Raw genomic sequence first — 19,801 nt, 5'->3', positions numbered from 1 at the left:
AATGAGCAAGCTACTGGTCTGTCACAAGGATGAATTTCATAGACTCCGTATTGATGAAAAACATTCCGTATTGATGAAATACATTCAGATTGACCCTATGTATGTGTAGTTTAAGGCAAAACTGATTTGTAGTGGTAAGAGTTCAGAATAGTGTTTACACTGGGGAGGATGTTGACTGGAAAGGGAGCCATCTGAGACTCTGAAAATAATCTGTATCTTTTTTTTTAAAGATTTTATTAATTTATTTGATAGACAGAGATCACAAGTAGGCAGAGAGGCAGGCAGAGAGGGGGAAGCAGGCTCCCCGCCGAGCAGAGAGCCCGATGTGGGCCTCGATCCCAGGATCATGACCTGAGCCAAAGGCAGAGGCTTTAACCCACTGAGCCACCCAGGTGCCCCAATATTCTATATCTTAATGGAGTGTTTGGTTATGTAGGTATATACATATGTAAAATTAATTGAGTGTGTACTTAAGATTTTTGCTCCTTATTGTATGAAGTTATATCTCAAAAATTAAAACAGGCAGGACTTCCAGTTATAGCTGAGTAAGGATCAATAAATCCTTAACTCAAAAAGCAGCTGTAAGGCTTGACAAAACAATTTCAGCACCCTTGAGATCAACCAAAAGGCATACAACAATCTGAGAAAGGGTTGTTTGAAAAACTGCTGAAATTCAGTAAGAACAGGAGGCGTTGGTGGTGTTCTTGCCTAGGCCTGTTCCCATTCCCTTCCCCAAGTTTAGTTGGTGTAGAGATTTTGCCAGTGGTGGACTGCCAGTTTTGATGCTGTGGTTGAAGGGAGCTTACTCACTTTGGGTGGTGAATGATGCCCATGACCACTGCTGTTGTCAGTGGAAATGATTATCTTGGCCTTGGCTGTGTCCAGCAGACCAGTGGCTCTACTAGACTGAGGTGTTTTGTAGTTAGAGCAAGCATACTGCTGGTTGAGGTTGTGTGCATGCACAGAGTAGACATGATAACGCCCAGTAGGAAGTAAAAGCCAGAGCAGACTTGAAAATGCCCTGAACTTTGAATGTGCTACCCTACCCTACCCACAGATGCATGAACAGAGTACAGAAGTCTTAATGGCTTCAGGTGTTTAAACATAACCCCTGCCTAATCACTGGGAGATAGTGAAGGCAGTTTTCAACGTAAGAACAAGCAATATAAAGAAAATAAGCTGAGAGACCTCAGTGGCTGCATACTTAGGGGTAGACAGATTTCACAGATTTTGCCCTGGCAAGTTATTAAGCCGAGGAAGGAAGGGATGTAGAAAGGAAATAATAGTAACAAAACAACTTTCATAGGTAAAAGAAAGCAGAATCTAGACTTGTTACAATACGTTATTTAATATGTTGAGGCTTCAACAAAATCATGAGACATGAAAAGAAAGACGAAAATGTGACCAATATTTAGGAAGAAAAGTCAGTAGAAAAAGTCTCCAGGTGTCCCTAGATGCTGGATTTTGCAGACAAAAATCTTCAAAGCAGCTATCGTAAGTGCATTCAGAGAATCAAAGGAAAACCTGTTTAAAGAATTTTTTTTAAAGTATGACAACAGCAAATCAATAAATAAAATTCTCAGTAAGAAGAGAGATTACAAGGAGGCAAATGTCATCAAAGAGGATATACAGATGGCAAATAAGAACATGAAAAGATGTTTGACATCATTAGCTATTAGGAAAGTGCAAATTAAAACAATGAGAAAAACACACCTATCAGGTTGCCTAAAATAAAAACTAGTTGGTGACACCAAATGTTTGCAAGAGTATGGAGAGATGGGATCACTTGTACATAGTTGGTACAGCTACTCTGAAAAATAATTTGAAAAAAAAAAATTGTTTAAAGACACCCAGCATGGAGCTCGAACTTACAGCCCTTGAGATCAAGAGTCACATGCTCTACCACTGACTGAGCCAGCCAGGTGTCCCTGGCAATTTCTTATAAAACTAAGTATTTACCATATGATCCTGCAATTCCACTCCTAGTTACATACCTATGAGAAATGAAAGCACATGTTCACATAAGAATTTGTGCACAAATGTCCACAGCATCATTATTCATAATCATCACAAAATGGAAGCATTCCAATATCCATCAACTGATGAATGGATAAACAAATCGTAGTATATCCATACAATGGAAAATTAATTACCCTTAAAAGAAATTAAGTATGAATACTTGCTACAACACTGAAGGCATTACACTAAGTGAAAGGAGCCAATTACAATAGACCATGTATTTTATCATTTAGTTTATGTAAAATAATAAGAATCTATACAGAACAAAGTAGATCAGTCGTAGCCAAGAACAGGGAGAAGTTACGGGGAAATCGTGACTGCTGTTGGCTAGGAGGTTTCTTTTTGGGGTAATGAAAATGTCCTAAAATTTATTGTGATGGTGGTTCATAATTGTGAACATATAAAAAACCATTGAAATATGTACTTTAAATGGCTGAAATATATGGTATGTGAATTATATTTCAATAAGGTTAAAAAAATTTCAAAGTGAGTTTAGCAAGATCACAAGCTATATGACCCATATACAAAAATCATATTTGTATAGACTAGCTAACAATAAGCAAAAAATGAAATTAAAATAATTTCATTCACAATGGCATCAAAAGGAATAAAATACTTAGGAATACATTTACCAAAAGAAGTATAAGAATTGAGTATAAAAATAATAAAACATTGCTGAGAGAAACTAAGAACCTAAATAAATGGAGAGACAGTCCATGTTCAGGGATTGGGAAACTCAGTATTTTCAAGATGGGAATTTTCCCTGAATTGATCTGTAAACTCACAGTCTATATCAAAATCCCAGCAGGCCTTTTTTTTTTTCCTTCCTTTCTAGGTTTGACATGCTGATCCTAAAATTTACATGAGAGCCCAAAGGACCTAGATAGACAAAACAGTTTTCGAAAATGAGTCGGAAGACTTAACACTACCTGATCTCAAAACTTGGCTCTAAAGCCATAGTTTTCAGGGCACTGTGGCATTGCTGCAAGGACAGGCATAGAGATCAGAAGCACAGGATTTAGAGTCCACAACTAAACCTTTTTTATATCTGGTGAGTTGATTTGCAAAAGACGACTATCCTTGATCCAAGCTTTCTCTGCCTGGAACAGCCCAGTGTAAAACAGTCTCTCGCAGTGTGCGCTGCAGTGTAACTCAGACTGCATTACAATCACGCCAGCTCATGCATCACTGTCTGCTGGATAAACCGCTACGTCATCCTTGGTGCTTGGCATGTTACAATGCTGGGATCACTGTGGGCTTCTAGTTGGATGTTGTGCCAGGTATGTGTCTACTTTGGACACTCTCTGTTCGTAGATGAAAATGGGGATGCTTTGAATTGGGAGGAATGAATGTGGCTTTTTTATTTCTTGTGCTCTAATATTACAGAAGGATTGTGAGCAGCATCCATAAAAGATGAGAAATTCAAGCTTTGTTTTTGGATCTGGGTGTGCTGTGTTAGTGTTTGGTTGTTTTAGAAAGGGAGCACAAACTCGATTATTCACTGTTATCCTTTTTAGTGTATTTTTCTGATATAATCGAATGCCAAGTAGCCTGCTTTACTCTATACTCTGGGCTTTATTTAGTTTTTGGATTTTGACCTTATATAACAGGCAGAGCGTGATTCTCTTTTGGGAACTGCTTACATCTGGAGACACTTAGATGTGTCTAAAATCAAACTGCTTCTGCATCTGTGGTCACTGTAATTCTGAACAAAGATCTCCGTGTGCTATATTTTTGAGACACGTTATTCTGAAGAGTCCTAAAGATCGGAGGGCCCTCTTCATCAGCTTAGCTGTTCAAAGGAAAAAGTAAACTTGACTAACTCTATCGGACACTGGCATAGCGTGTCAGGAATGGTGCGAAGTGCTGCAGACCAGAAGGTGACCCGGGACGCAAATTTTCTGTTACGACTGGTTGAGTGGCCTGATTGTCTTTTCCGGTTGGGTCATCTGAGTGTCCCAAGGATTAGGGTTTGTTTGCTTTAATCATCTCTTTTCTGTTTGATCATTTACCTTCTATGTCTGCTCCAGGTTATTTGTACACCTCTGTTTTAGAGGGTTTTTCTGGAAGATTAATAGATTCTTAGCATAATTGGCATCAGATGATTAACTGTTTCTATCCAGCATTTTGATGGGAAAGAATTTTTCTGTGGTGCATGAATCCTGTTACCACGTGACTTGGGTGAATTATATTTTTCCTGAGGGCCTATCATAGGAAGTTGTGATTCTATAGATTCTAGCTGTTGGGAGTCTCTCCCAGTACAAACCTGAATATATAGCATTCAGGTCAGTTTTATTAGAAGCTGAAGTAGGACTTTGTTATTATGTAACATTCAGCCACTATTTATTTAATTTAAGGGATCTATCTCTGGCACATTTGCTTTTATAGCAATATACATTTCCCAGTAGCCTTTCTAGGCAGGGTTTTTTCCTTCCCTACTTAATCTGGGTTAGACCTCTGTGTCTAAAATATTTCTCTGGGCCCCTTTTCCTTTCAAGGATTTTGTGCACATCTTCTCTATGTCCCATTTGTCCGAGCTCCATTCTTACTTTCAAGTATGCATGAATAAAATCTCAGATTTTGTTACTTTAAAAATGGTTTTTGCATGCATGTATCACTACTTTGGCCTGAAAATTAGAACTGTGGCTCCCACTTTATTCAAATTTCCTTCATAGTGGCATGTCCTGTCCTTTCTACTTGCTTTCTTTGCTGCCTGACCTGCTTTCCCCCTTCTTGCAGGCTGATAATCAGTATTATTTGTTTTGATTGGATCTAAGAAATTACCTACTTAGACTCTGTGCTGTCCTCCTCCCTCTGGATTTCATGACCCCATTATTCTCTTGACTTAGTTGTCCTTATAAACGTTGTCTTCTTTTTGCCTGGGGCCCTCCCTGTCATATGCTGCTGGCAGCCAGGAGAGGCTGTGTAGCTTTTCTCTGGTGACTGTCAGAAGAAAGTGACCGTTGTTGAAACATGTCTGCTACGGTTAGTGCAGAGCTAAGATCTGTCTTCTAGTTACACAAGCTTTTATGTTCCTCCCCCTCTCCTCTTAGTCCCCTTGGGAAATCAACCAGTTCTTTGTGTGAACCAGGTTGAGGAAGAAAATACAAAAAGGAGGAAAGGTGGGGAAATACAGAAATTGGGGACAAAATAGACAAAATGACTGTAGTTTGAGGCCATCAGGAATACTCCCGTCTGACTGAAGCAGGGCCAAGAAGTAGGCAGAAGGCACAGTTTCTCTTGTCCTCCTGGGTTTTAAGCACCTGCAACAGGAGGACGGACTGCAGCTTGTGTTTACAAGGCTGAAACCTGAAGAAAAAAATCTTCCATTCCTTTGCCATCTTGATATGGAGGGTTCTGCAGAGGAAATTAAGGAGATGAGATATTACATGCTTCAAAGGTAAGTTTTAGGGTGCTGTATTTGGGCCATATATTCCTTTAAAAACCGGTAAGGTGTTGACTACTAAGCCCTGGAACTTAGGGGAAATTTGATTTGATGATTTTTTTGTATCTGTAAGAAACCTTTTTATTTTAAAGGAAAGGAATAAAAACTCCCATATTTGCTCCTGGATTTCTAAACCTTTCTTTTATATTCAGAATTTGAATCAAAGCTACCTAGGCACGTGTGTGGTATTGTAACTGTATTGCAAACAAGCACCCCTGGGAGGACCTTGCTGTGCTTGCTGTGCTTGCTGTTCTCTTGTTAAGAGGTCTCACTCAGTCTGTACCAGATTTGCTCCCCGGCTTGGGCTGGTTTTTTAAGAGTGAAGTCTCTTCCTCTGCTGCAAAGGGAGATACCAATTCTGCATAAGTTTTTGTGTAGTATGAACATCCTGTGGAAGGTAGTTTTGAGAAAACTTCTTTTTTTTTTTTTTTTAAAGATTTTATTTATTTATTTGAGAGAGAGACAGTGAGAGAGAGCATGAGCTAGGAGAAGGTCAGAGGGAGAAGCAGACTCCCCATGGAGCTGGGAGCCCGATGTGGGACTCGATCCCGGGACTCCGGGATCATGACCTGAGCCGAAGGCAGTCGTCCAACCAACTGAGCCACCCAGGCGTCCCGTGAGAAAACTTCTTAAAAATGTGTCTCTGGGGCCAGGAAAGGTACCTGCCGCCATTGCCCTGGAATGAGACGGTGGGCAGCCAGACTGGAGTTGTGGAGGGTGCCACACTCTCTCCCCCGGGGTCTTTCTTCTTCCTGCCGGTGGAACTTGGGGCTCAGGGAGAAATTAGTCAGGCCTTTTTGGCCTTCTTCAAGCCTCTTGCAGATCTGTGCCTCTCCATCAGAGGATTAACATGAAAGACCCAAATGATGGCCTTGATAGCAGTCAGTAAGGGCTCCTCCAATATCTGTTTTATTTGCTTGTTTTTGCAGTCTTAGAGTTCTTAATCTGAAAAATATTAACTGAAAATTAAACTGGACCTTGGTGGAAATGGGAAACAAGCAATAAACCCTGAGTTGACAAGATTCATCTCTAGAACAATTATCTTTTCCTTTTCCTTTTCATTTGATCTCTTTCACCCTTTAGGGGGAAAACCAAGTTATTTGAGTGTCAAATAACTAAAAAGCATTTGAGCTATTTTATGTGTGTATATATATGCATATATATATATAATGATTTTTATGTATATAAAAACATTTTACATCACATTGTTTTACTGTTATATATGTGTGTATATATATGTATATGTATATATAAAACAATCATATATATACATACATGTGCAAACAAAACGTACATAGATATTACACACCCAAAGTTTTGTTTTTCTGTGCGTAAATACAACAGGTGATCTATCTACTGTTTTCATGGATGCATCCTTCCTGGAATAGTTTGTCCTCTAATTTGAACTCTCATCTAGGGAATCCCTTTTTTTCTCTTTATTGGCTCCTTTGTTTCTTTTCTTTTTTCTTGGTTTACTCTATCCTTTTGGAAGACAAAATTCTCTAATAGCTTCCTGAGAAAAGATAGATGAGTGGTAAAGATTTTGAGATCTATTCTGTCTTTATACCTGATCCCCTTGTTTTCGGCATGGTGCCTTACTTCAGAATGTAACTATGTGAAGGATCCCTTCATTAAAAGTAAGACAGATGGTCTTTTCTTTTCTTTTTTTTTTAAGTTTTTTTTTTTTTTAAGATTTTATTTATTTATTTGACAGATCACAAGTAGGCAGAGAGGCAGGCAGAAAGGGGGAAGCAGGCTCCCTGCTGAACAGAGAGCCCGATGATGCAGGGCTCGATCTCAGGACCCTGAGACCATGACCTGAGCTGAAGGCAGAGGCTTAACCCACTGAACCACCCAGGCACCCCCAGATTTTCTTTTAAAGATTTTATTTATTGGGGCACCCATGCTGTACTCTCTCTCTTTCTCAAATAATTTTTTAAAAATATTTTATTTATTTGAGAGAGAAGGGGAGCTAGCATGAGTAGGGGTGGGGTGGGTGGGCAGAGGGAGAGGAGAAGCAGACTCCCTGCCAAGCAGGGAGCCCAATGCTGGGCTCCATCCCAGGACCCTGAGATCATGACCTGACCCAAAGGCAGATGCTTAACTGACTGTGCCACCTAAGCTCCCCAGTAAGACAGATTTTTGTTTTTCTCCCTTTTATTCTCAGAGCACTCTTCACTATTGATTAAATCTTATGACCAGTACCTTCTCCACTGTAATTTCATCAAGGCTTTGCTTCCTTTTTTTTTTTTTTTAAAGATTTTTATTTATTTATTTGACACAGATCACAAGCAGACAGAGAGGCAGGCAGAGAGAGAGAGAGGAGGAAGCGGGCTCCCTACTGAGCAGAGAGCCTGATGCGGGGCTCGATCCCAGGACCCTGGGATCATGACCCGAGCCGAAGGCAGAGGCTTTAACCCACTGAGCCACCCAGGTGCCCCTGCTTCCTTTCTTATCTTAAACTTAGGTAGCTCCTTATTGATTCTTTTCTTTTTTCAAGATTTACTTTTTATTTTATTTTTAAAATATTTATTTATTTATTTTAGGGGCAGGGGCAGGGCAGAGGGAGAAAGGGACTCTCAGGCAGACTCCCTGCTGAGCACAGAGCCTGATGTGGGCTTGAGCTCAGGACCTGAGCCGAAATCAAGAGTCAGACACTGGGGCGCCTGGGTGGCTCGGTAGGTTAGACCTCTGCCTTTGGCCCGGGTTGTGGTCCCGGGGTCCTGGGATCGAGCCCCGTGTCTGGCTCTCTGTTCGGCCGGGAGCCTGCTTCCCTTCCTCTCTCTCTGCCTGCCTCTCTGCCTACTTGTGATTTCTGTCTGTCAAATAAATGAATAAAATCTTAAAAAAAAAAAAAGAGTCAGACACTTAATTGACAAAACCGCTCAGGTGCCCTTATTTTTTTTATTTGAGAGCGAGGGGGAGCGAGGGGCTGAGGGATGAGCAGAGGGAGAGAGAGAATCTCAAGCAGACTCCCCACTGAGTGCAGAACCTGACATAGGGCTCTATCTCATGACCCTGAGATCATGACCTGAGCTAAGAGTCAGTTACTTAACCAACTGAGCCACTCAGGTTCCCCAGCTCCGCAATGATTATAAGTTACAAGGCCCCTGGGAGGCTCAGATAGCATCTGCCTTCAGCTCAGGTCATGATCCCAGGGTCCTGGGATTGAGCCCCACGTTGGGCTCCCTACTCACCAGGGAGACTGAGACTGTTTCTCCCTGTCCCACTGCTTGTGTTCTCTCTCTCAAATGAATAAATATAATCTTAAAAAAAAAATAAAAAAATAAATGATTCTAAGTTATAACTTACCTCTCCCTTTGGTCCCTCCCTAAGTAACTTACAGCTGATCTCTGAGGAGTGTGTGTGTGTAAATTTAGGTGTATAGAATTATGTAACATACTCCTTCCTGGCACACTCATTGGTCCATTTGTGGTCTATTATTTATTTGGTTAGTTATTGGATCATTTAAAAAAAAATAATGTGAAAAGAATTAGAAAACCCACCACCTAGAACAAAGATTAGTCCCTGGCCATCACCTTATCTAACTATGTGGTCTCTCCTTAGTGCTTCTCCCTGGCTTCTCTCACCCACATAATTGTTTTCCTTAATCACACGTTCAACATACTCTTTTATTTATACGTATCTTCCAGAAATGCGTATAATTTCAGTTGTTTTAACTTTATGATATGTTTTAAATTTAAAATCTGGTACAGTCTTCTTTTTTTTTTTTTTTTTAATTTTTTTATTTTTTCAGCATAACAGTATTCATTATTTTTGCACCACACCCAGTGCTCTATGCAATCTGTGCCCTCTACAATACCCACCACCTGGTGCCCCCAATGGTACAGTCTTCTTTATGTAATATTTTTGGAGTTATTGTATATTTATTTATCTGGATACTTGACTGAAATCTCCCATTTCTAATATTTGCAAAATTTTGTGTTTTCTCTGTAAATGATTATATCACTCACAAATAATGACAGTTTAACTTCCTCATTTGCAATCCTAATGCCTCTAATTTATTTATTTATTTTTTCATTTTATTGCACTTACTGGGAAATCTAACAGAGTATTACATTTATGGACCTTTAAATTTTTAAAAATATTTTTTATTATTTTTGAAGATTTTATTTATTATTTATTTGACACAGAGAGAGAGGAAGAGCACAAGCAGGGGGAGCAACAGGTGGAGGGAGAGGGACAAACAGGCTCTCTATTGAGCACAGAGCCCAACATGGGCCCTGATCCCAGGACCCTGAGATCATGACCTCAGCTGAAGGCAGACACTTAACCAACTGAGCCACCCATAAAGGGGCAAGGTGCCCCTTTATGGACTTTTTAAAAAGATTCTTATTTATTTATTTGAGAGAGAGAGGGCATGAGCAGAGGGAGGAGGACAAAGGGAGAGGGAGAAGCAAGCTCCTCCTGAGCAAGGAGCCTGATGTGGGGCTTGATCCCAGTACACTGGGGTCATGACCTAAGCTGATGGCAGATGCTCAACTGTCTGAGCCACCCAGGTGCCCCCATTTATGGATTTTCTAAAATTGAACCAGCCCCGCATACCTGGGACAAACTCAACTTGGTAATGGAATAATATTTTTTACTAATATTTTGCCTGTCCTTGCACAAGTACTCTACTATTTAGAATCTTATATTTAGGAATTTTGCATTTGTAGTCATGAATAAAATGGATCTGGTTTTTCCTGTTACATGACATATTTGTCTGGTTTTGGTATCAGTGTTACTCTAGCTGAGGAGTTTAACTTCTTTTCTTATTGTCTGGAAATTTGGTAGACTACTGCCCTTAAAAGTTTGATAAAACTTATCTTTTAAAACCATTTGGACCTGGTATTTGTGGGAAGATTTTAATCTTACCCTTTTATTTTGAAAATAAATTTTTTAAAAAAGATTTTCAAAATTTGTCAGAGAGAGAGAGCAAGCATAAGCAGCGGGAGCAGCGGGCAGAAGGAGAATCAGTCTCCCTGCTGAGCAGGGATCCTGATGAGGGACTCCATCCTAGGACCCTGGGATCATGACCTGAGCCTAAGGCAGACATCCAACTGACTGAGCCGCCCAGGTGCCCCATATTTTGAAAATAAATTATTGCAGCATCGAGGTCAGAGTGCAGGAGAAAGGAAGAAAAGGTGGGAATAAGAAAATGGCTGTCCACTGAGCAGTGTGAACAGGTGCTTGGTTATAGCTGTTACCTCATTGAACCCCCAAAACACCTTTTCAAAGAGGGTCTGTCAGTTAAGGTCCAGTCAGGGAAAGAGGAAACTGCCTTAAGTTTTATAAACAGTGGACATTCAGTAATGAAGACTGGTGACTTGGGTGTTTTCTGAAATAGCCTCAAATTAATACTTGCAGGAAGCAGCTACCAACCCCCTAGGGCTGGGAGAACAAAAACGAAGATGTGAGGTTACCAGAATGTAGGAGTTTGAAGGAAGGTCCGTGGGGACCAGCACTTGCACCTCTGAGAGGGAGCTTTGAGTAGCTGGTGCTTAGAGCAGGTGGAAGCCTGGCTGGACAGACTCTTGATTGATAGGCCCAGGCAGCATAGCCCAGAGGATGTGTGAGCATGACAAGGCTGGGACTCTGTCAAGGAGCCATAATCTGCTGCTGCTCGTACCTCTAATGGATGCAGTGAGGCTCTCACCAGGAATGTTGAAAGATGCTAGAGGCCAGAATTAACTCTCTCTTACTGTGGAGCACTGATGATAAAAGCTAGAAAACAAGAATGAAATCCCTATTCTTACCATCCTGCCTTCCCATTGGCAGAACTAAACAGGTTTGCAGAGTCTTAGCTCTGTTGTCACAGAGCAGAGAATAAAAAGATGAGCTTGGAGCAGAGAGACAGTAGGTAAATAACCAGAACATTGTATACTATGTGTATTCTGTAAAGAGAAAACTGAAGCTGAGCAAGGTTAAATTATTTGCTTAATATCATTGGAGCTATTAAGTGGGCAGGTCTGGGTTTAAACCCAGGCCTGGTTTTCTACTACATCTTTCATCTATCCTGAACACACTATTGATTGTTAAGGGACCATTATTATATGTGCCACTCAGAAAAAAAAAATACTGCCAGTTAAATAAAGCACACCATCAGTTGTAAGATACACATCAATTTCAGATATATATATTTTTAAAGATTTTAGTTATTTATTGGAGAGAGCATGAGCACAAGTTGGGGAGGAGAGGCAAAGGAAGAGGGAGAAGCAGACTTCCCGCTGAGCAGGGAGGCCGACACAGGGCTCGATCCCAGGACCCTGAGATCATGGCCTGAGCAGAAGGCAGATGCTTAACCACTGAGCCACCCAGGCGCCCCTGATTTCAGATATTTTTTAATGTTTTTTTCTTTTCTTTTCTTTTTTTTTTAAGGAGGAATGTCTTGTAATTGAAATACAATCTATTATGCTGCCTTGTATTTAGTTTTGGAGTTACTGATTTTGAAATACCTATATAATACACAAATAAAACGCTTAGTAGATAGTTAAAAGTTTAGCCTCCTAAGAAAAATGGAGGCTAGAGATACAGAGGTGAAGGTCATCTATGTGCAAGGATCGTAATCCAACAAGAGCCTTGCTGTTTTCTCAGTTTTCCCAGTCTCTCTTATCTCTACCATCTCATTTCATCCTGTCCTTTACCTGTCTCTTTGTGATGGCATCTCTTGGTAAGCCTTAATATTATCTTTTATTATCCAAGAACACTTAATTTTTTTTTCTTAAATTTCCACAAAGATCTTTTTCTCTTCTATTCAAAAAGTATGTGATCTGTATGCGTGCAGTCTTCACAAGTGTGCTGTTGGAAGTGCTGTTGTAAGTATGGTCGTGAAAAGCAGATCTCCAGGGGAGATAGATGGTGTGAAAAAAATCCTATCCATCTTTAGACTTCCATGGTTTCTCTATTTTTACAGGTCCAGCATGTCTGGCTTGCATCTAGTAAAGCAAGGTCGAGACCGAAAGAAAATAGACTCTCAGCGAGATTTCACTGTAGCTTCTCCGGCAGAATTTGTTACCCGTTTTGGGGGGAATAAAGTGATTGAGAAGGTAAGTTATAACTTGCTGAATTATTTTTTTCAAAAGCTCATGAGATTCAATGCCTAGACTCGTCGTCTAGATTTGCTCAAAACCGGCATTTGGATTTTCAGAGACCGCCTCTTTGTGCAGAATTAACCTCTCTGCCTCCATGGTGTCCTGTGAATTTCACTGTTTTCTATGTATTTACCATGGATAATTTAGGCAGAGCTAATTAAAAAGTTAAAGTGGTGGTCAAACGGTTCTTTTTAAAAGGTCCTGCGGTTTTATGGGGTTGGGTTGCCCCACTGTGAGAGGGTCTGAGAAACAGATTAGCTTGTGGGGTAGTGGTGAGGAGATATGTCACTGCATTGGAGTGAGAGCTAAGGGAGTGGAGGGATTCTCAGAATAGAAGTCTTGAATAGTTTGATGCACTGTGACTTAATGGCTTCCAGCAGATATTTGAGGTGTTTAGAGGGAATACACCATATGAAATACCTAAAGAGATTACAAATATTTTGAAACATTAGGTGTAATTCTGTACCCCTTTTATCTAAACCACGTCTGAGCTGGCAGTACAACTTGGCTGAAAGAGATCGCGGTGATTATAAGAATAAAGCGTGGGGACCTATATTCCCACTTTAGCAGTGTTGCTCCAGTGGCGTGCTTCTGTTAATCTTCCAATAAAGACAGATGGTGTATCTCCAGCCACTCTTATCCCGGGGCCATGATTGCAAGACCGGTCAGGAGAGGTTTGTTTACAGTGATGTCTCAGGATCATTGGTTCTTCTCCTCTTTTTCTTGTGACCATTCTTTGTAAGGCAGTCTCTACAATTCTAAGGCATTTAGGGTTCAGCATTTTGGGGAGAGAGAGTGGTTGGTGCCAGTGTTCTTACATGTGTTCAGGGCTCTGCACCTTGTTCAGTATAACAGAGAATAGTGCATGACATTATGCTGTTCAGTCGTCCTCCATTCCTTAATACATCATCCCTCTGAAGTTTGTCTTCTGTTCCTCTACTAACAGGTATGGTAGAATAATTCACACACTCACAAGATTTGAAAAATTGTGATTTTCCCCCTTCAAGAAATGAAGATAGAAAGCGTAACTTTTAGCTGGCACATATTAAAGTATTTGCTTAGCTAACATTTTAAAATATCCCTTGATCATGTGGGAGCTGGTTCCTAACTGCCAAGACTAGCAACATAAATTCCTAATTGAAAATCTGGCTTTCCAGAGAAAGCCAGAGATCTACAGAAATGGTCTCATTTCTTCTCCTTCGTCATTGCCTGCCTTTTCTACTTTTCTCCAATTCCCATCCCACCACTCTCCCAGGTTCTTATTGCCAACAATGGCATTGCAGCAGTGAAATGCATGAGGTCTATCCGCCGTTGGTCTTATGAGATGTTTCGAAATGAACGTGCAATCCGATTTGTTGTTATGGTAACACCTGAAGACCTGAAAGCCAATGCAGGTGAGTGATTAGCATTAAAAAAGCATCACCCTTGGGTGCCTGGGTGGCTCTGTTGGTTAAGCTACTGCCTTCAGCTCAAGTCATGATCCAGGGCTCCTGGGATCGAACCCTGTGTAGGGCTCTCTGCTCAGCAGGAATTCTGCTTATCTTTCTCCCTTTGCCCCTTCTCCCCACTTGTGCTCATGCTCTCTCAAATAAATAAATAGAATCTTAAAAAAGAAAAAAGAAAAGAAAAGAAAGCATCACCCTTGAGCACAAAGATTGGAATAGCAAAATCTTAAGTAGGAGTCTATTAACTTAGGAGGATTTCCAAACCCAAGGATTTCTCTTTAAAAAAGTGTCAGTAGGGGCACCTGGGTGGCTTAGTGGGTTAAGCCGCTGCCTTGGGCTCAGGTCATGATCTCAGGGTCCTGGGATCCAGCCCCACATCGGGCTCTCTGCTCAGCGGGGAGCCTGCTTCCCTCTCTCTCTCTCTCTCTGCCTGCCTCTCCGTCTACTTGTGATCTCTCTCTGTCAAATAAATAAATAAAATCTTTAAAAAATAAATAAATAAATAAATAAAAAAGTGTCAGTAATAGGCATATACAAGTGATTCTACTATATTGAACCTCAACACAGTCTCCTGTGTTCTAAGTAAAAATAAGTAGAAATTTAACCAGTGTTGATTGGGGTTTCTAGGTGTATCCCTTCTAGTGTCAAGTATTTGCTAAGCTACATACTTTAGCATGTGTAAGTAGAAAGATTTGGAAGGAAATGGCTATTTCCCTTACAAGCGAAGCTACATTAAATTTTAGAGAATCTTAGGGTTAAGGTTCTTTTTTTAACCCCCTCTGAGGGACCCAAGTGGGTTTTATCCTGCAACTTTTCTACATATTCTCTCTCCTCAGATGGCCCTCCATCTGAGAGTTGTAGATAAAGACTATTAGTATAGCTGAGAGGGAATGGCTAGTCTTTGCTCTCTGTACTTTTTGTCACTAAAATATAATCTCTAAGGTAGAGTACCCACAGATAACATTAGCTCCTTAAAGCGCTATCTTTTTAAACCTATTTTGGTTTGTGTATGTTCTCTCACTATTGAGACTATGATAGTAAGACTATTCCTAAGAGGTAGGGATTATTATATCATCTTATTTAGAAACAGATAAGGTACCATTTTATTGGAAAGCATGTGTTATGTGGAATCATTTAGTTTGACCCTTTAACTTCTCTGAACCACAATTTTTGTATCTGTAAAAGGAAGATCATAATGTCTAATTCACGGGATAGTTATAAAGATGAAATTGTAATAAACATAAAACTACCTTGTGTGATTTCTTTTCCCCCATCTATTTCTATCTGGTACTCCTAATTCATTTATTCATTTACTCCGTGAACATGGAGACCCATAGGTAAATAAAATGTGATCTTGTTCTAGGAAGCAAATAATTTCAATACAGTGAGGTAAGTGCTATAAAAAAATATGAACAGGGTACTGTGAGAACAGAGCTGAGGCATCTTACCTCTAACCTCTGCTCTTGGTAGCAGGGTTAAGAGAATGCTTTCTGAAGGAAGTTATGCCTAGCCAAGAATGGCAAGAGTTAGTGAAGCAATCAACAGGACATTCCAGGCAGGGTGTTGCAGGAAGAAAGAACAGTCTATGCAAATGTATGAAGGCATGACACAATGGTTTGCTGGAAACTACAGGTATACCTGTTAAAGTACAAGATGTGATCTACTATTTCTCAAGAAGGGTCCTGATTTTCATCCTTAGGAGCATAGACTTAAATTTTTTAGGGATGTATGTGTGTGGTGTATGTGTGTGTTGGACATTAAAGGGTTAGCATTTTGAATGGATTAGTTGTTGTTTTTAACAATTCAAAAGTAGAAAAGTACAATGAATCCCTTCCCATTTACCTATCATCCAGCATCGGTAATTATCAACTCGTGGCCAGTCTTGTTTCATCAGTACTTTCACCTCCTCCCCACTCCACACATAATTTCTGAAGCAAATCCTAGATATATTATTTCATCTGTAAGTATTTTAGTGTGTATCTCTTACAGGTACTTTCTCTTTGCTTGAAACATAAGCAGTTAGATGGACAATTTGTATAGCGTCTTGGAAGATTCATTTGTGGAAGGCAGTGCTACAGAACATAACGAGGCTGAGATGGCTTAGAGGCTGGGGAGGTAAAATTGGCAAGACATGGTGATAAAGGGAAGAGTTGATGATTACTGTTAGGTTCCTAATTTGGTTGACTAGGCAGATGACAGGATCATCAACAAGAGCTAAATAATAATGGAGCCAGAAGAGGAAGGTTTTTTGCAGGGTGGACAGATGAGATTGGGAGTACTTCTGATATAAGCAGATCCTATAAATCCTGTAAAAAGTTGGATATATCCTTCCAGAACTTAGAAATAATGAGAGCTGGAAACTAAGAAGCTACATTATCAGCAAACATATAGTAGTTAACACTACCCCTACCCCGCCCAAAGAACTGATGGAAAATGAAGAGAAAGAGGGCTAAGGATGAAATTTTATGGAAGAGTAAAATTTTAGGTATAGACTCAGGGAGAGTGGCCCATAAACAGTGCTGAGAACAGATGACTGGAGACAGAAGAAACAGAAGAGAGAAAAAAGAGAATTTCCATAAGGAAGGGCCAAATGAGTTGGCAATCCAGGGAAGTAGGAATAGGAAATCATTGGTAGCATTTTTTAGAATACTTCAGTGGAACAATATGAGTGTGCAGACTAATACAAGATGTTAAGGAATGAGTGGAAAGTTACATGGAGATAGCTAATACAGACAAGTTTTTTTTTTTTTTTTAAAGAATTTTTAATGAGAAGGGAAGAAGTAAAGGTAGTAACTAAGGAAAAATTAAGGGCCAGGGAGGATTTTTATTTTTTATTTTTTATAATTTTTTTTATTAGCATATAATGTATTATTAGCTCCAGGGGTACAGGTCTGTGAATCATCAGGTTTACACACTTCACAGCACTCACCATAGCTCATACCTTCTCCAATGGAGGATTTTTATTATTTTTATTTTTTTAAAGATTTTATTTATTTATTTATTCGTCAGAGAGAGAGAGAGAGGGAGAACACAAGCAGGCAGAGTGGCAGGCAGAGGCAGAGAGAGAAGCAGGCTCCCCACTGAGCAAGGAGCCCGATGCGGGACTCGATCCTAGAACCCTGGGATCATGACCTGAGCTGAAGGCAGCGGCTTAACCAACTGAGCCACCCAGGCGTCCCAAGGATTTTTATTTTTAAGAGTGAAAGAGACTTGGGACTATTTAGCATTTGAGAGGAAGGAGCCAAAGAGGGAAAGGAATGGAGGCGTACAGGGACCCGGAGAAGGCGGAAGTGGGTGTAGTCTAGAGCACAAGTGGACAAAAATAAGCATATTCCCTGTTATTTATTCTGAGGAACAAAAAAGTCAGTAATGGGGTAGATGTATTCATACAAGGATGTACATTCATTGTAGTGTTATTTAAAGTAATGAGAAACTGGGATGCCTGTGTGGCTCAGGCAGTTACGTCTCTGCCTTCAGCTCAGGTCATGATCTCAGGTTCCAGGGATGGAGCCCCGCATTGGGCTCCTTGCTTAACAGGGAGCCTGCTTCTCCCTCTCCCTCTGTCTCCCGGCTTGTGCTCTCATTCTCTCTCTGTCAAATAAATAAATAAAATCTTAAAAAAATTAAATAATGTTGTGGAGCATAACAAATAGCATGGAGGACAAGGGGAGATGGAGAGGAGAAGGGAGTTGAGGGAAATTGGAAGGGGAGGTGAACCATGAGAGACTATGGACTCTGAAAAACGATCTGAGAATTTTGAAGGGGTGGGGGGTGGGAGGTTGGGGGCACCAGGTGGTGGGTATTGTAGAGGGCACGGATTTCATGGAGTACTGGGTGTGGTGCAAAAATAATGAATATTGTTATGCTGAAAAAATAAAAAAAAATTAAAAAAAATTAAAAAAAAAAAAGGAAAAAAAAAATTAAATAATGTGAAACTAGGAGTAACTTAAATGTCCAGCATGGGTGCATTAGTTGCATAAAATGTGCAACACTAATAATGTGAAGTACCATGCAGACATTAAAAAAATATGTTGTGGAATAAGATTTCTTGGTCTGAAATGCAGTTTAATATTGCTACATTATTTATCTATTTTGTGTGACAATATTACCATAAACTTGGCAATAGTCAGTAGCTCACAGTTTCTGTAGGTCAGAGCATGTCTTAGCTGGGTCTTCTGCTTCAGGTTATCACAAGACTGCAGTCACTTGTAGCTGGGTTTGTAGTCTCATCTGAGGCTTGACTTGGGGATGGATCTACTTTGAAACTCAAATGGATCTACTTTTTTTTTTTTTTAAGATTTTATTTATTTATTTGACACAGAGATCACAAGTAGGCAGAGAGGCAGGCAGAGAGAGAGGGGGAAGCAGGCTCCCCACTGAGCGGAGAGGCCAATACGGGGCTTGATCCCTGGACCCCAAGATTATGATCCAAGCCAAAGGCAGAGGCTTAACCCACTGAGCCACCCAGGTGCCCCAGCTGGATCTACTTTCAAACTCAGCTTTCAGTTTTCTGTGACCTATCAGATTGAGGGCCTGAATGTTTAGCCAGTCATTAGCCAAAAAACTACCCTTGACTCCTTGTCATGTGGGCCATCCCAAAATGACTGCCTGCTACCTCAAAGCCAGCAAGGCAAAGTCTTCTAGTAAGATCAGGTACTTTCTTATTGTCCTTGCCATATTCTCTTGGCTAGAAACAACTCATAGATCCTGGTCACACCCAAGGAAAGGGGGATTCCTTAAGGTATAAAGATCTGGAAACTGGGATCATGGGAACAGACAGTGTGTCTGTCCATCACTATTGCAAAGAAAAAAGTTAGCTATAGGGTGATACAATAATAGGGAAAAAAATACATTGCATATAGTCAGGAAAAGGGATAATGGCATATACCAACAGTAATACTAGTTGTCTTTCAGGGTGGTATTTTGGGGTGTTTTTATTTCTCTTTCTGCTTTTTTCAACTTTTTTACAAAGATTTTCTACAATTTTACAATTTCTTTAAAAATTATTTGAAAATTAGAACTCTGGAAAGGATTATAATACTAGTGTTATGAATTAAGGAATTAATATTTTGGATAATTTTTCCTTTTTTCTAACCTTTCTATTATGTTAATTATTTTAGTACCTTTACTGAATATAATTTATATGCCATAAAAAGTTCACATTTCTATGAGTTTTAGTAAATTTGTACCATTGTGCAGCCATCATAGGAATCCAATGTAAAAGACACATTACTTTTGTAATTTAAAAGATTATGAAGAAGGAGCCTTAGATGTAAGAGTTGGTTCTTCACATGAGGAGAGGACTTCATCGTCTGAGACCTGGAGTTGGGGGGAGCAGGCATGCTTGATAGTGAGGGTGGTAATAATCAACCCAGTTGCATATTTTTTATGTTTTGCTCATTTTGGGGAAAGTTGGAGATGTGGATGGTTAGTGCAATCTCTGGTAAAGAACCAAGTGTTCTCTTTTGAGGTGAGTTTTGTTCATTTGTGACTATTCTCTAGAATAGCATCTCTGGTGGTAATTACAGCAACTGGGAACCAAGAGACAATGGAGAGGTCCAAGCTGTGTGGATAAGATAAAATGCTTTCTTTTACTTACCACGGCATGAAAGGGAATTTCATGTCTGCAGTAGTGATAGTAGAAAACTGATTGGTGTAGAACTCTGAACTTTTGCTGGTTGGTGACCATAGTACATTCATGAGCATGTATGTACTACATGATGTAGGTCAGCAATTAATATAACTTTCTTTTCTGTACCCACGGCTATGGAACTTCAGAAAAGGCTAAACCACAGTAG

At 40.1% G+C, this 19,801-nt stretch overlaps 1 protein-coding gene across 11 annotated transcripts in view; it reads left to right on the top strand.

Moving 5' to 3' along the window:
* The window catches only part of ACACA (acetyl-CoA carboxylase alpha), a 243,255-nt gene that overhangs the window by 37,493 nt on the left and 185,961 nt on the right, over positions 1–19,801 (top strand). For all 11 annotated transcript variants that reach the window (XM_047708298.1, XM_047708296.1, XM_047708299.1 and 8 more), the window contains 2 exons: positions 12,381–12,513; positions 13,814–13,952. In XM_047708298.1, coding sequence (XP_047564254.1) covers positions 12,381–12,513; positions 13,814–13,952 — 272 coding nt within the window. The remainder of the gene's footprint in view (positions 1–12,380; positions 12,514–13,813; positions 13,953–19,801) is intronic.

The sequence above is a fragment of the Lutra lutra genome, chromosome 16 (assembly GCF_902655055.1).
Source record: "Lutra lutra chromosome 16, mLutLut1.2, whole genome shotgun sequence".
NCBI classification, from domain to species: domain Eukaryota; kingdom Metazoa; phylum Chordata; class Mammalia; order Carnivora; family Mustelidae; genus Lutra; species Lutra lutra.
The sequence above is the reverse complement of the archived record's forward strand: the minus strand, read 5'-3'. Positions and strand labels throughout refer to the sequence as shown.